Source organism: Chlamydotis macqueenii, chromosome 7 (genome assembly GCF_036417535.1).
Source record: "Chlamydotis macqueenii isolate bChlMac1 chromosome 7, bChlMac1.mat, whole genome shotgun sequence".
NCBI lineage: Eukaryota > Metazoa > Chordata > Aves > Otidiformes > Otididae > Chlamydotis > Chlamydotis macqueenii.
In genome coordinates, this window is record NC_141562.1 from 36,261,310 (window position 1) to 36,278,467 (window position 17,158).

Sequence of the window (17,158 nt, forward strand, 5' to 3'; positions counted from 1 at the left end):
CAAGGCTTATTTTGGTTTTTTATTTATTTATTTATTTATGAAGGATTATTCCTGTAGGAAACTTGGAAGTCGACACACCACCTACGCCGGTGGATGTCAAGCCAAGCGGGTGGTCCGGACGGGGCGATGTGTGAGGGCAAGGCTGCCGGGGAGCAGCCGGAGGGGGCGGCCCGGGGAACCGTGAGCCGGCGGGGGGGGGGGGGGAGCGGGTCCCCGGGCGGGACCCCGGGCTGGGCGGCGGCGGCGGGACCGGCAGGGGGCGGGGCGAACCCCAGCACCCCCAGAGCGAGGCGCCCCAGCAGCAGGGATGACATCACCCGTTCTTTCCCAAAGAGGCGCGCTCCCATTGGCGGAGGGGGAAAGGCGCAGGCTCCGCCAATGGGCGCCGGGCAGGGCGGCAGGCTGGGCTGACGTGCGGGCCGCTGGCCGTATGGGGGTTTATTTTGCTTTGGGCTGCTCCAGCCGCCGCCATTAGCGGAGCCCGGGGAGCGGGGCGAGAGGCTTTCCCCCCCTCTCCCCCCCCCTCCGTGCCGAGTGGGAGCGCCCGCGGCCGGGGCAGCCCGCCGCCTTGGGAGAGACCATGTCCTGAGCGGGGAGAGGACGCCGCAGCCAGCGGGCCGGGGGGGGGGGTGGGGGGTCGTCGTCGTCGGCTTCCAGCGCCAAGCGTGTGCCTGAGGAACGGCTCCCGGCGGCGAGGTAAAGCCCCTCTCCCCTCCCCGGGCAGCGCTGGGGGGCCACGGGGCCGGCTCCGGCCGAGCCAGCCCGCGGGGGTTCCCCGGCCGGTGCCCCGCCGGGATTCGGTGCGGGGCCGGGGGGGCGGCCCGGCCGAAGGGAGGTGTCGGGGGGTCGGCCCCTCCGTGACCGGCTGGGGCCCTGCTGGGGTCACCGTCCCGCGTGGAAGAGGGGGGGTTACCTCGGCGGAAGGGCAGCCCGCTGCCTGCGTCCCGCCGTGTGTAAGGGGAAAGCTCTGCTACAGCAGCCGGAGTCTCTCTACAAAGGCAGGAAAGTCTGATTTTTTTTTTCTCCCGTGGCTGCTTCTCCAAAAGCTGGGCTGCAGTACCTCGGTCTGCTGGGGTGAGATCATGCCTCTGCTGCCTCCCACTTCTTCTCTCCTGCTTATTTTTTTTTTTCCCTTTTTGGAGATGGCTGTTTTGATCTGTATGCCGTGGTAGAACAGGTGATGGGAGCTGCTTGCTTGTGTCTGTGTATTTTGGAGAGCAGAACTTCCATGGTGTTGCCTATAGTATCGTAGGATGGATTGGCGATGCGTTATCAGAAATAAAGTACAGTGTGGGAAGTGTTTCAGGATCGAGCTTGATTTTGAAGTTTAGAAAAAAAAATTTAGAAAAGTTCGATTAACGAGTGAGGCAAACCTTGGTAATCCACGCTTCCAGCGCCTTTCCGACTCTACCTTTGCAGTCCCACGCTGCGGCAGCTTCCTGCCAGGATAAGGTAAACTTCTCAGCGGAGGTGGCAGATGTCTTGGTGAGTCCTTCCTTCGTTGTGACAAGAGGCTTTCCTTCCAGCACTCGACCCGCATCTCGGGCGCTCCGTCCCCAGAGCACTCGCCGCTCTCTGAGGAGCAGCGGGTGGGAGAATTGATGGGGGCAGATTAATCTGGGCGTCCTGCATGGCAGACACAGCACCGCTGCTGAGAACTTTTTGCTGCCGCAGTGGCTTTCAGCGATACCAATAATGACAACTTTTTCTGGAATCCTTGGGAGTTGATGTAGTAAACAAACCTTGTTTGACAGGCTTTGTGCTGTGCTTGAACAGTCTCTACTCGCTCGCTGCCTGCTGTGTTGTAGGTGGTGGAACTGGCATGTGAGTTTAGGACGTTGATATGTTTGTTGATGCAAAAATTGAAAGGTGAGATGTCTTCTGTGTACTGCCTTAACTTCCTGCTTTCTCTAGCACGCGCTGTGTTAAGCTCGTTCTGATGTGAGCAGAACCTTGTAACAGTAGTTCAGTAGAGATTTGTGGCACTTAGTTTTTCTTTTCCTTCCGCTCATCTAGCATTTTGTCTTTTACTGCAGAAGAGATTTGTGAAGCCTATTTCTTTTTTTTTCTTTTTTTTCTTTTTTCTTTCTTTCATTCTTTTGTTTTTCAGTGGTTTGTCAGAGAGGGGGAAACAGATAGGCAGCATGAGGTGTTCTGGAACCCATTTGTTTGCCTCCTTCCGAAGGCCAAGTTGAATTGGTGTCTCAGCGTGCAGATCCTAGCATGTCATATGTAAAAGATCACTTCTGATTTAAGTCTGTCACAGCATGAAAAGAGAATAATGGTTCTGGATGCGTTGCATTTTGTAGGATTTGTGAAACTCTAATTATATGGTGTAATTCTCTTGAAGAAAAAAGAAATTATGACCTTTATTTTTCGTATGCTGCTTAAGTAAGGACAGGGAAATGGGGATGACCCATGAAGCCATAGTCTGTTATTGTAGAGTTGTGTCCATTAGCATTTTCTCAGAAGTATAATTAAAAATATTAATTTAATTGGAACACTGAGTGGCATAAAAGCATCAACGGGATTCATCGCAGAAGCATGACTTAAATTGGAGACTACTTAAAATGCAGAATTGGTCAAGGCAACATTTTCAGTCGTGTTTAGCCCTGTACGTGGCCATTTAAGTTGCACATCATTCCATATGTGAATTCCTTGAGGAGGGGAAATCCCGTCTATCTTTGGCGTTCTTTGCAAGATGGATCTGTAAGTAAGTCAGAGTGTAAGTAGAAAATACTTTACTGATTGTATGGGAGGTTATTTTTAATACAGTCAATCAAATAATCAAATGTACTCTCAGGCACTTTAATGTGAGATTTACTGGCTCCTTCATGTGGTATTAACTTAGGTGTTAACGCTTCTCTTTCCAGCTTCTCTTTACCGTATCGGTTTTGCGTCGCGTTGAAATCGGGCAGAACTTTAGATCAAGAAATTCTTTATCGTGATGCACCATCTACTCATCGCAGCAAAGCACTTAAACTGCTACTGCCAGTTCTGTTAGTAATCTCATGCCCCTTCCTCCCCGCAGAATTCGAAGACTGGGTTATTTTAAGCTCCTCAAAATTTGTACCAATAATTCTCACTTTAAGTTCATGAGTTATGATCCACAGTCTCCTGGTTCTAAAATGGAACAAAAAATGGAACTAAACTTTAGTTTGGCAGTTGAAAATGGCTGCCTTAGCTGTAAGAGAGTTCTTAATTTATTTATTTTTTTAAGTAGTACTACATATGAAGAGGGAAATGAGGTTGAAAAGAGAATTTTTTTTTCAACACAACTGATGAAGAGCTTGCCACTTCACTTGTCAAATGTCATAGCTTGGTAAAATCAGTTAAATAACAGATAATTATAACACTGTAATGCCAGTTGAATGGGATTTGTTATACCTTAAAAAGAAAACTTGTATCTTCTAATTAAGATCTCAAACACGAGGAATTCAGACACTTTCCTGGTACTTACTCTTTTTTGTAGCACGTCTTGCATAGCTGACGTTGCTTCAACTTGCCCAGAATGGGATTGATTTTGTTACTGTGTTCATTCTTGCATCATCAGTTGCTGAAGCACAGCTTCTCATACATATGTAGTTAATTCTTTTGGAACTTTCTTGAAATACAAGATTAATGACAGGATTGTTATCTCTTTGGTGTCTAACAGTTAACGTACGTTAAAAGAAGAACTGTAGTACTTCAATTCTGAGAACATGTTGGTCTGTAATAATGAGGATGATTTTCTATTTCCTTCTTCTGTGACACGGGCAGGTTTTTAGAAGCTCTGTAGTCAAACTTGAGTTGTATCCACCGGGCGTTTTTCAAAACCAACTGATTTCCTGTGCTGCTGTCCCATTTATGCAAAAGCTCGTTTTGGTGAGGACAGGAGGGAGGAGAGGTGTGGAGGGAGCGGAGAAGGGAATGAGCGTGGTGACGTTTGACGAGGGGACTGTTTGCAAGAAGGGGCTGATAGGGAGACCTTGGTTCGAGAAAGCAGAAGGAATGGTAGATTCTTTACGAGGAGCATGGGAGGGTAGTACACTGGAAAGAGTGGCGGTTGCTGGTATGTGCAGAGCATCTTGCTTACGAAGCAGCCAGGTTTGCAGCCCTTTTGCGTCTTTTACTGTACAACATATGTAATTAAGTCGGCATTTCTCCCTTTGGTTGTTTGACTTTATCCTGATATGATGTGTTCTGCTTGTTCTTCAAGCAAGGATACTATTGCATCATTTTTTATTTCTAGTAAGATGGAATTTATTTTTGCTGAGAATGGCTGCTAATTTTGCTTGTACTCACATCTGCATTTTAAATTAACGAAAGTTAGTACTCCTAAGACAAGTGCTGAAGGAGGCACAGAATGTACATGTGTCTTTTTAAGGTTGAGTTCAGAACTGGGCTGCAAATACTTGCAGTAATGAGAGCTCGGTACAAAACAAACACCAGACGTGTAACCCGCTGTCCAGGGGATGGGGGGACTGGAAGGATGGGCTTGTGCTTATTTTGGTAAGTGTAAATAGGACTTTTCTCTGAAACTGTCAGTTGTGAGCAAGGATGCGGCACTCTTATTTTTCTTTTTTTTTTTTTTTTTTTTTTTTCCTTCTCCTTCTTCCCACTGTGCCAGAAGCCAATACACGGTAATGTTTTGTTAGATTTATGTTTGCTGTTATTTTTGTAAACAAATATCAAAATTTAAAAATCCTCCATGTGATTCTTCGATTTAGCCCGTAGCCTTGAGTAGCTGTTTTTAATGAAACAGAAAAAGTCCAAGTTACTGGGGAGTTTACAGACATCAAGAAACTTTTGTGAGTTACCTTGGTGTTCTGCTGTCTTCTAGGTATTCAGGGGTTAGCTTTCTTGAGCTGAAGAAAGTCATCTGAACCATGGTTTATGTGACTGTGGAAAGAAATATGAGTGGCCTGTTTTATTTTCAGTAATTAGAACTAGTATGATCAAGTAATCTTTCAGTGGCCTTGACGTTGCGCGCGCTTTTGTAGGTCCATTTGTTTGAGAACCGTGTGCCTCTTGGTGCCTAGTCAGGTGATTATCTCGGGTGAAAAATAATTGTCATAAATTTCATAAATGTGGATAATTCTAGCAAAAATTAGGAAATTTGCTTTGTGAAGGTGATTGATTGTTGGTTTGTGGGAGAATCCTCTTTCTTGTGGTTGTGAAGACTGGAAGGGCATTGTGTAGGTGTTGACTTGTACTTCTTTCGGGCTAATGGGCTTGAAAGTATTTCTCCTGTCTCCATTCATCTTCCCAGTAAATAAAGAGGGATTTAGCAGAGACAGCTGGCATATTTAGTAGTTACTGCTATCTGAATGCTCCCCTGGAACAGCTTCAATCAACAGGTCTGAGTCTTAAGTCTTCTGCAGCTTCAAGAAGTGTTGTGTATATACTTGTTTTCCTGCTAGGCCTTTTCTTTTCTTTTTTTTTTTTAATTATTTATGTTTCACGCTACCATGATACGTCAGGAGTACTTTGTACTGGGTGATGGTCATTTATGCCTTCTGTCAGATGGGGCTCTGGGTTTAGGTTTTGGCTACAAAGGCTTCCCCTTGCTGTGTGCTTGTTGGGAAGCTCATTTTTATCTTGCTGAAGGCCTGGGACGGTCTGCTGGCCTATTTACATGGTTTTGACCTCCACGTTACTGTTTAGTTTGGCAGGGGTAGAAATACTTGTCGCCTCATGGCTTTTAAGTAGTTTATTTAAAGAAGGTTGTTCAGAGTTGTCTCTAGCAGAAATTTGCTCCCACTCCTCAAAAGCAGAAGGCTTACTGTGTTGGAGCTGTTGCTCTGAGTATTTCTAGCAGCTCAGAGTACCTTGCAGTGATTAACTTGGAGTTGTTGGGCATGTGTTATGAGCAAAATACAGGTTACTCATCATAAAAGTTGGGGGAAAAAAGAAATATTCCCCTTCGACCCCCCCAACCCTTTTTTTTTTTTTATTTATTTTTTTTTTTATTTTTTATTATTTTGCTCTCTAGCCAGTTTGTTAACAAGAGCTGGATAAAATGAGTGTAGCTTGTGTCTTAATCTTGAACTAGAGCTTAAATATAGCCCAGTTGCAAATGCGTATACCTGAAGGTGGCTTGCCATTTTTTTAGGAGGAAACCGCACAATAGTTGATGTCGAGTGTGTGTTTCCCCGTTTCATTTGGAGGCAGGTGGCTTTTCTCCAGCAAATGGGGAATATGTCTGCATCTAACCATGATCTGATTTATGGGCAGCCAGCATTGAGGAGGTCCAGAGGATAATTACTAGAACTGAACGTCAAATGTACAAGTTTTAAGATAATGTTTTGGCCAGGTTAAATGTTTTTAGGTTTTGATGTCTGACGCCAGTGTGTTTTTATTCAGGGCATGGCATCTGGTTTTCCTCATCTTGTGTGAGGATGGCTGAGATCTAAACAGAAATGAGTCTTGTGTTTTAGGCATACAGACTAAACATAGATAAACTAAATTTTTGTATTTGACTGCGCTTTTTGTGAAGAATCCTCTTGTTCAACTTGTGTACTTTGTCCAATGCAAATATCTTAAAAATGAAGTTTTAACAATTCTGTTGTGTTTTAGTACGTGTGTTTGTCTTATCTGGAGTCAGTATTAGTCTGTCGCTGACTGTTCACAGTGATCAGATTCATTAAATGGCACTGGCTGCATTTATGCGACTATTCTATCATCGCTCATTATTTTCAGTCCCTTTGCTTGGTTTTGATTAGTATTGTGTGGGAGATGCTGTCTGTTATGTAACTGTTGATCTGCTTACTCTCTTTTTCCAAATGGTATTGGTTTCAAAGTAAGCTGTGGTATTTAGCCCATCCTAATGTGTAGTAGCATTTAATCTAAAAAGTTGGTCACTTTTAATTGAGTTTAAAGCAAAACAGAAAAAACACTCAAAAATGTAGCGCTCTCCTAAAAAAAGAGGACTGGACTGCAAGCTGCTGCTGTTGTTTTTGGAAGGTTGTTTACAGCAGTTCAGGTTTTCCTAGCTTTTAGTCACAAATTTAATGGAGTTGCGTGTAGTTTGACCCGTTTGAGATGAGTGACAAATGAAATGGAAACGTGTGCTTTGCAGGTTACACAGCAGGATTAACTGTAGTAGTAAAGAGCACAGAAATACTTCAGAGGAGATAAAGGTGAAAATACAGACAGCAGAGAGTGTGAATGTTTAGCGTTGTCGGATACCTGTTAGTTCTGCGATGAGTTCTCAGCTTTTGCAGAAGAGTGTGTCTATAGTTACGTCTACATCCTAACCTAAAGTTCGTTGTTGGTTCTTGTATTTCGAGTGTCTCCTAAAATCTGTGAGCTCCTGAGTGTTTGACTTCTTGTTGCATAGAATGTCTGCAAAATTAGGCATTCTCTTGTGTTAAAACTGCGTATAAATTCTCTTGCTTATGCAAAGTCAGGCTTTAAGGTTCACTGGAAATGATAGCAGTTGGATTGGAAGTGTGAATAGAATATTGAAAAGAAAGCTGAAGCAAAATCAACGTAGTTTTTCTCAATACCATAAATACATAATAAAGTAGAGTTAAGATGCTTTGAAATGAGATACGAATCCATAAATCAAAATGATAGCAGTTTTTTTATTAATTGTATAGAAATGAAATCCATCAGAATCTACCCAATGAACAGACTTCTAAGTGTTTCCAAAGTTACTATGTACTTTCTCAGAATTTTTTGGTTAAGAGACCTGCATTTCTTGCAGTTTCTTTGTGAAAGATTAAGTCTTCTGGATTGTAACTAATTGCCCGCTTATAAGAACAGATGAAAAGTTGTGCATAAGGAAGGAGATCGTACCTAAAAATTTGCAGTACAGAGTATTTGTTGACAGCCTAGACTATCAAAACTGAAGAAAAACGTTAAAACTCACTCAACATACTAGACTGTAAATAGTTACTCAGTTGTAACTGAAACACTTTCAACTTTTCTTTTCTCATGTATCATTAATGTTATAGTTTATAGATCGTGTTGTGATTTACAAGGCACATTTGTGACTTTGCAGTACTCTTTCCATCCTTTGTTTTATACATAGTTATTGCCCTTACTGCAAAGCTTCCAGATTCAGCGCTGATCTGATTTGGTTGTTCTGTTGACAAGGTCGATAGTCTTAATTTTTTTTTTTTAAACTAATTTGCAGAGACGACAATGGAACTTACTGTTCGTTCCCTTCAAACTCTAGAAGCCTAGGTTGAAGTTTTATGCTTTTAATATACTGAGCTGGGTTCTTGAAAAAGCAGTCATGCAAGAATAGTGGATAGCTGAAGGTGGAGTAAGTAAGGTTATTAAGTTAAGAGAAGGAAGTGTCGGTAAAGTTCCACCGTAGAAAATTAGCCAAGGCAAATTTCACGGCAAAATCGATTCTTAATGCTTGGCAATAAATTTCAAATAGGTTGTTTAAAAATGTAAGTTGTTTTTCTTGAAGTGTGTTTACAGTGTGATACTTCCCAAGGATTCTTGTACCCAGATAACAAAAGTGAATTTTAGCCGGTTAAATAGCAATGTCTTTTGTGTAAGCAATCATTGAGGAGATTTTCGGAGTTTACAGGTTTGGAAGGAACAAACTGACCTTTTTGATTAAAGCTTGTGTACTGCTCTGCTCTCTTCTAGACCTTCCTACTGACTGTGTTTAAAAACTGGCAAAACTTTTGTGTTAAGAGTCCCTTGATGCCTCTTGTGTGAGCTTTAAAAAGCGTGGTTAGAGCCAGCAGCGGAGTTGCAGTGTTAATACATTTGTTTGTCTGGAAACAGTGAAATCAAACCGTTGCTTTGTTTCCTACTGTGAATAGTTGACTGAAATTCATCTTATGCATCTTTTAAAAATGTTCTGCAGTTTTGCAGAACAAAACCAGCTACAGCTGTCTGAATTCAGAATAGCGCATATTTTATCATAACCGTTTAAGGTGATAATCCAGATGTGTGATTTTAACAGGTTTTCCTTTTACAGCTTTAGTTAGAAAGCTTACTTGTGTAGAAAATGTCAGTTTTCTGAGTGGTATGCAAATTTTTTATGGGTAATTGGAAGAGAACTTGAGGTAGTGATGTATAAGGGGGAACACTTCTGAAAATATGTCAGATTATGCGGGGTTAATCATAAGAAATTTTTCTTAAAAAGCTGTGTATATAAACTTCACAGTGACCTTACCCAGCTGTGGGTGAACAATTCCAGCTGTCGGATTGAGACCCTTTGGTCTCATTGGTGGATGTACGTAGAAGTACACCGCGTTTCGTAATATGTGAAGAATACAGTCGGTGAAAGTGCTGCTGTTTGATCTCTCTTGGCCTTGCAGTCCTGTTCCTCTCTGCTCCTTTTTGTGGTTGGATGTGTGAAAGATGTTACTTCCACACTCGTAAGCTGTTGAGTTAATAGGTTCTGCGTGTGGTTGTAGAGACCGACCTCTCTTTCAGAACAAGATGCTTCTGCTCATTTTGGTCCTTCGAAAAGTTACTTCAAGGCTTTAAAACAAAGATAGATAAATGAGCCTGCCTGTCTTTTTGGAGCAGCCCAAGAGAAGCAGCTACACTGAGGGGAAGGAGAGTGGATCTCTTGTCCCCGGCAAGTCTTGGTGAAGGCATAAGTTGATGCCTGAGCTCCCTTTTCCCTCAAATGCAGAAGCGTTTAGCTTTGTTTGAAAATCCGTACACACCAGCAAAATGAGTTGAGGTGGGAGCACTGATTTGATCAGTATAATTACGTAAGGTTTCTGCTAGCACAGATGTGCTTCTGACATAACCATCCCAGCAAAAAATCCGTAGCGTAGACTGGTCTAAATCGGCGTCTGGCCTGCTTACGGGGAAGGGCTTGATCATTTAATGAAATGGAGCTCCATGTTGTTCCTTGTTTGAGCCAAAGGAAAAATAACTTCTGGACACAGTGAATAATTAAATTGAGGGGAGTGCAGTATATCCTGTCATAAAAATGTTATTTGACGACTTCATTGTCCTTCTCAATTTCTGTGTGCCATTTTTTCCTATGCACCTGAAAGGAAGAATATTCTTGAATTTTTCTTTTGCTTTGTTTCAACTTTTGTGACTGTTCTGGATGATCTTTTCCTGACTTTATTTAGTAAAAAGGTAGTCTGATAATGTTTTGATTTTTCTTTGCTACTGGATTTATCAGAATTTAATATAGTCTACTCTTTAATGTACTGAGTTACTCTACTAGTCTGTCCAGAAGGTATTTAGCGCGCTGTGTAAACTGATCAATTGGAACTTGTGTGGAGGTTTGTGGGTTTTAATTTCTTGTCTGCTCATGCTTTTTGGACAGGAAGGTATGCACCTGCGCCTCACAGTCACTGCTGTGCTATTTCTTTGCAAGAGGAGGTGATTCAACTACTCCTCTGTGAAGAATCTAAAATAACAAGTTAACTGGAAGACACAGTGGCGAAGAAGTAATTCTGAAAAAATGTAAGAAGCTTCAAACTGCTCAGTGGCTGGAGGATGATCCTGTATCACCAGTAAATCAGATGGTTCGGTGTCCCTGGAGGGGGGTGCAGTTGGGGATCAGACCAAGACCTGAACGTGAAAATCTCCTGTATGTGAAAGTGCTGAATTTCCTCATCTAGCTGTGCCGTAGTGCATGTTGGCAGAGCTATCGAAGAAGAGAAATTGCATTGCTCCGTTGAGCCTTTTTATATTCTTTACTTCGTAATAACCTGAGGCCTCGTGTTTGGAGGTAGTGAGCTCATATCTCAGAGGCTTTCGAAGCCGCAGATACTCAGCCTCTCTAAGAATTATGTCTGAAAGCATCTAGCTTTTTAAGGAGCACAGAGAATAAATGCAGCTAAAAACCTAATCTCGTATAGAAAAGCTTTTCTGTAATGCAGTGTGTACTGTGCTATTTAGTTTCATAAAGAATATCTCGGTATTTGTTTAGATTGTTTTTGCAACCAGCTGCTTTTCAACTTGAGCAGCAATCTCCTTTCTGAGTCTTAATGTCAGTGAACAGATGATGCTTTGTTTTCTTGCCCCATCCCAAATGTGGGTTGGGATTTGTTTGCGATGGGAACTGCTGGGTTTAAGGCTTTAAAAACTAGGACAGGTAAGAGACCACTTACAGTTACAGATCCCTCTCTGCTTTCATCACACATCGCATACAGATTGGCTTTGATTGGAAGCATTACCTACTCAAAACATACCAGCTTCTGCTCAGGCAGAAGTTATTCTCAGGCTTGTACTGGGCGTTGAAGTGTTGGACAGCCGCTTTCTGGTTGTCCTTCGTAGCACAAGTGAAACTGCTCTTGGGGGTTCTCTTGGTGGCAGGTGTACGGACGGTGCGCTGCTTCCTTCTATGTTCTGAAAACCGCGTTCCGTTGTCTTAGGTTCCTAACTAGGAAAAGTTAAAATCTCAGAAAATTCTCTACCGTTAGTAGAGAGAATAAGCTTATTAAGAAATGTTGAAGTCAAAAAACCTTATTTTGGGAATTGGAGGGGAAAAAAGCCTTGACCAAGGGTAAAATCAAGCTGGCTTTGTATTCTTGTGTATATATATGTATTCTTCACTTACTGTATTACAGATACAGGGGCCCTAGTGTGATCTTGCTCCTTTTTTCCCGTTGTAGATGGGCATGGATTTTTCTGAGCAAACGGTGGACAGGAAGCAGTAGGAAGTCCAGTCGCGTTCTCAGCGCATTCCTTAGTCTGACACGGTTTTGTAACCTGTAGGTAGGAGGGAAGCGTTCTGCGGGCTGTTCAAACAAGTAATGTTAGAACTGGAGCTTTCTGAGAAAGCTTTGTGTGTTCCCGACTGCTCATCTGCTTTCAGGCAGCGTAAATGCGCATCGCTGCTGAAAAGGATAGTCCTGCCCTCTCCTGTGGCCTGGCCATGCGATAGCCCCTCATTCATGCAGCCACCTGATTCTGGTGAATAGAGCAGAGTTGAGCTGATGGAAAAAACCTCTGGTGTGTGCCGGAGTCCACGGAAAGGAGATAGGAGTAAGGGTGACAAGTTTAAGTGGACATTTAGCTGTGCCTTGGTAGAGCAAGATGTGTGTGGAGGGACTTCAGTGAAAAATGTACTAACTCATACAGCATTTCCTCATCGGAGAGCAGGTATAAACTGATTTTTACTTTCATGTGTCTAGTTTTTAATTTAATCCTGTTGTGTAACTTCTATTCTGATATTTATTTGTTTATTTGTTTACTAGTCTCTGGGTGTTTTTGTTAGCCAAGAGAGTTGCAATATGATAAATGAGAGTTGTCAGTCAATTGATAGGGCAAATTTATGTTTTAAACAGTTTTGCATGTTTAAAAATAGCACGTAATTGAGTCTTATATGTTGGGTAACTACTCTGTGGTAAGGGAGGAAATAGACTGTATACGTTTTTTCTATTTGTCCTTTATCTACCTGCCTCACCCTTTCCCTCTATTATGCCCTCTACACAAAGCTTTTTTTTTTTTTTTTTTTCTTCCCCATCCTAAGTTTCAGATTGCAGTAAGAGTGTTTAGAGATGTTTTGGTGTGACTTTGACATTGCCTGGATCTAGTTCTTTTACTTCAGCAGACTGATCACTTGTGTGGCATCTGGTTCTTTATAAATATTGGTTTATTTAACCGGTTTATATTAGTTTATAGAAATATATTATGTAAATACCGGTTCATTTTAACCGGTCTCAGCAGGTCGTGACTGAGTTTAAACAAGTAAATTGGGATCAGAATAGGTGTGGCATTTAATAATTAACTTTCTGGTTACTCAGGTCCAGTAGGAAACCTATAATGAGTCTCTTTTCATTTTGTTTACAGGAATAGTTATCTGCTTAGTCTCATCCTTCAGACTTGGCAATCTGAGGAAAAGGTCTGAGCCAGCATGAAGACACAATCCCCTCTTCATTAGAGAAAAAGTGAGTTGGAATTGGGTTGAAATCTGGATTTGTAGAATGAAAATACTATGTTAGCTTGTCAACACACACGGCTTGTGCTTGTTGTCAAGTGGTATTTTAGCTTCATAATGCTACTGTTATCAGTGATGCCCAGTCAAGGCCTAGTCTTGGTTAAGCATGTGTATAAAATTTTCAAATGGAGGCATTTTATTTAAACTCCTACACCCTACTTTTCTGGAAGAACTGCTTACTCATTGTGTAACTGCCCACTTGATACGTTCCTTCCTTCCAAGTGCTGTGAGGTCTTATGATAGACCTCCCAGCATCTAGACTTCACGTTTCTTTTCTTGTACTGCTGTATTCATAGTGAGTTTTATTTTAATAATTTAATATTTGTGACTTGTTTCAGTAGCCGTACTGGTCTCTTCTCCAGTATTTTCAGTGCTAATGTGTATCTGTTTTCTGAATTTGTTTTGGAAGCCTCTGTTCACATTTCAGAAATCCTAGAAATGCAGGACTGAGTTTTCTTTTCTTTTTTGCACTAGGGTATCCTGAATTCTGCATTTAAATGCAGTTAGCTCAAGTCTTCACCTTTCCATAGTCCTCTTTCTCCCCCTAAATGTTCTAATAGTGTGAAGAAGAAAAGGTTGCCCGTTTGCCCAGCCTGATTTTTATAATTGATGCAGTACACATCATCTGGGTTAAATCTCAATCTCATTTACTTTTTGAAACAGAGCTCCTATGCAACCATTGTGTACTAACGATGTATTCTGATTACTTAGCTTTCTGCCTGACGCAGTTAATTTCAAGAAGTGCACGATGACAGAGCGTGGAATTAAATGGGCTTGTGAGTATTGTACATACGAAAACTGGCCATCTGCAATCAAATGTACCATGTGTCGTGCTCAGAGACCTAGTGGAACAATTATCACAGAAGATCCATTTAAAAGTGGTTCAAGTGATATTGGTAGAGACTGGGATCCTACGAGCACTGAAGGAGGGAGTAGCCCTTTGATATGTCCAGATTCCAGTGCGAGACCAAGGGTCAAATCATCTTACAATATGGAAAGTGCAAATAAGTGGTCGTGCCACATGTGCACGTACTTGAACTGGCCACGAGCGATAAGGTGTACTCAGTGCTTGTCTCAACGTAGGACCAGGAGTCCCACAGAGTCTCCTCAGTCTTCAGGTTCTGGTTCAAGACCGGTCCCTTTTTCTGTTGATCCGTGTGAGGAATATAATGACAGAAATAAACTAAACACAAGGGCTCAGCACTGGACTTGTTCTGTTTGTACATACGAAAACTGGGCGAAGGCCAGGAAATGTGTTGTCTGTGATCATCCCAGACCTAACAACATAGAAGCAATAGAACTCGCGGACACGGAAGAGGCTTCTTCAATCATAAACGAGCAAGACAGAGCTCGATGGAGGGGAAGCTGTAGTGGTGGTAATAGCCAAAGAAGATCTCCACCTACAACCAAACGTGAATCTGATGTGAAAATGGACTTCCAAAGAATCGAATTGGCTGGAGCTGTTGGCAGCAAGGAAGAACTTGAAGTTGACTTCAAAAAGCTAAAGCAAATAAAAAATAGAATGAAAAAGACTGACTGGCTGTTTCTAAACGCTTGTGTTGGTAAGTTGTTTGCTGCTACCTTATACTGTTATGCCTGTGCCTAGCTCTTTTGGGAGAATGAAGAGTTGAAACATAAACTTGATATTTGGTTGTGAAACAACTTTTTTTTTAATTGCTGCATTTTAATTCTGGAAAGTAAACCAAATGTAGAAGTTCCTGAAGTAGCACCTGCTAAGAGAAGGTGCAGGGTTCATCCATAATCTGAATAGGGTTAGACATGTTTCCCAGCTATTCTTGGACTTTTTTGACCTTTTGTAGAAATGGATATCCTTGTAACCAAATCCTGTTGTTCTGTGTGGTCATCGAAAGGTGGAAAAATTACAAAACCTGTCTACGGAACAATGTAACACGTATAGTACTGTAAAAAATGCCGTTACTGGATAATTAAAATGACTCTTCTTTTTGCTATGGCGAGATAACGTTAGTAGAATCAGCAGCTGCAGCTTGGGAGTATTTGTAAACAGTGTAGAGCTTGCAACAGTACAAGATGCTCTGTCAGATGTTAAAAATAACACCAAAATACGTAGCTCCAAGAAACTGCATGTGTAATACTGACCTTGAAAGTAATAATGTTGTATTAATACAGAGACTGTGTTGTAAATGTTTACAGGCTTTCTGAAAGGATTTTTGTAGTCAACTGCTTCAAAAAAAATTCAAATACCAATTTTGTTTTGTATTTTAGTGCTTTCCTAAGGAAATTCTGGATAATTCTCCCAATGCTGTTAAAGAACAGAGACATATGAGAGCAGGGTTTTCTTCAGTTACTGACCTTGTGAGTTAACTTTTTGTGCTGTAACTTCCCAGAAGCAGATATCTTGTGCCCTAGCATACAAGCAGGTTAAATGCTTGAAATACGCGACTATTTTTAGAGTAAAACACTTCGTTTGAAACTCTGGCACTACTAGTATGTCTCATACTGTTCCTTAGTGTTTCGTGAAGTCTCTTCATGGTCGTTGTAATTGAGAAACTAATTTGTGGAGCTGCTTTATTTAATACATTTGATCAGGTGTCAACGCTGTTGTGGATATCATGGGTCTGGTTTCTCTGAGCTAATAAATACTCCAGTTTATTTTTGTGTTGCGTGGATAGTTGGACAAACACATCTCCTTCTGAAAACAGTTAGATGCCTCAGTATTTCCTGATACCTTACTTGCTAGCAGATGCACAGTGCTTTTCCCTTCCGAAATGCAGCAAGCGAAATTCTGTGTGGTATTTCGTAAGTTATCGAATACCCAAGATCAATTGTTGCAGGTCGTTCTGTGCCTTACAAGTGTCTATCTTGCATTCTGATAGCAATTATATTAAGTATTAGGGTTTTTTTGTCCGCTTTTTGAAAAGCGGAAATTTTTTTTGTCTATTCCAATGTTACTTAAAATATTTCACACTTTCAGATTTAATCTGTGTGGGAATGGTTATATTTATATTTAAGAACCTGAGTTTTGCAAGTATTTAATGTCGCTTGTGACTATACGATTGTACATGAAACTCCAGCCTATGACCCTAGGAATTCTGTAATTTCTGTACAATTTTCTGTACTTGTAGTTCAGGTGGCTTGTTAGGATTTGGTAACTTCAGGCTGCGAGCCTCCAAGTTTATGCTCAATCAGTTGTGGAGGGTCCGTTTGCTTTGAGTCTATCTTACGTGGGAGAGTTGGATCAGTTTAAAGTTTCTGGATGTACAAAGTGTAGCTTTCCCTGAAGTTAAAAATAAAGATTAGAGGAGTGGGAGTAGGAGTAATTCTTGGCAAACTGGTTATTTTCTTTTCTCTTAGAAGGTGCTATCTTTCAGAAGGTACCAAGGAAAAGTTTGATGCTTTAGGACAGCTATTTACTTGAACTCCCTCTTCTCATCTCAACTCTAGTATAAAATTCTTTTTACTGGACTTTAAGTTTAATGTCAAGTTTCATTAAAAAAGTATCAGACTTTTTTCCCTTTTTTTCTCTTTAGCTGAGACATGACGACAGACATGTATCTTGTGTGGATTTAAGAAAAGCACCTGTGCATGCATGTTTGTGGTTTTTTGTTTTGTTGGAGACATGCATTAGTGCTCTATCCACCCCAGTAAATAAATACGCCATCAAGGATTTTATTCCTTGCAAATCTAGGCTGTACAAAATGTGATGAGTGCAACTCTTGCACTTCAGCACGAGTAGTTTCCTTGATGGAGGGTATTCTTTCTGAATCAGAAGGGTTAGTGGCATTCCTCCTTTCGAACTCTGCAAGTAAATGTACTTGAATGTTATTTTTGAGTGGATGTATCCATCAAATTATTCTTTCTCAAAAGGGTGGTTTTAGAACTGATTCATTGGGTTAAAATTTATTGAAATCAAAGCAGAACATCTAGTAAGGATGGCTGTTGAACAACATGACTTGCTCCAAATGCCGGTTTAAATGGCAAGGAGAAATTACAATGGCTTCTGCAAGGACACCAGTGCTTTCTACTGTACTGGCCTAGCACAAGGTTAATGCGAAGTCCAAGGTGGCTCTCAGTTCGGGAGGTGAGGGGAGCTAATGTCGATTTAAAATTAAGTTCCATTGTCCCTTTTTTTTTTTTTTTTTTTTTTTTTTTTTTTTTTGTGTTACTCATTGTATCTATGCCAAAGAGACTGTGAGAGAGGTTCGGTGACCTGTGGGACTTAGGGAATCTGATAGTACCAATGGATGAAGATGGTTGTGACTAAAACCTTTCTAGTGTTCAGAGTTTGCTTGGGGCTTACAAAGAGTT

At 41.4% G+C, this 17,158-nt stretch overlaps 1 protein-coding gene across 2 annotated transcripts in view; it reads left to right on the forward strand.

Annotated features, from left to right (window-relative positions):
• Positions 1–436: 436 nt before the first annotated feature.
• Positions 437–17,158, forward strand: part of ZRANB1 (zinc finger RANBP2-type containing 1) — a 41,831-nt gene continuing 25,109 nt past the window's right edge. Inside the window, exons 1-4 of one of the 2 annotated variants that reach the window (XM_086751972.1) lie at positions 437–696; positions 1,047–1,074; positions 12,724–12,821; positions 13,583–14,433. In XM_086751972.1, coding sequence (XP_086608098.1) covers positions 13,620–14,433 — 814 coding nt within the window. In that variant the 5' untranslated portion in view covers positions 437–696; positions 1,047–1,074; positions 12,724–12,821; positions 13,583–13,619. The remainder of the gene's footprint in view (positions 697–1,046; positions 1,075–12,723; positions 12,822–13,582; positions 14,434–17,158) is intronic. The other variant, XM_086751971.1, reaches the window with a different exon arrangement.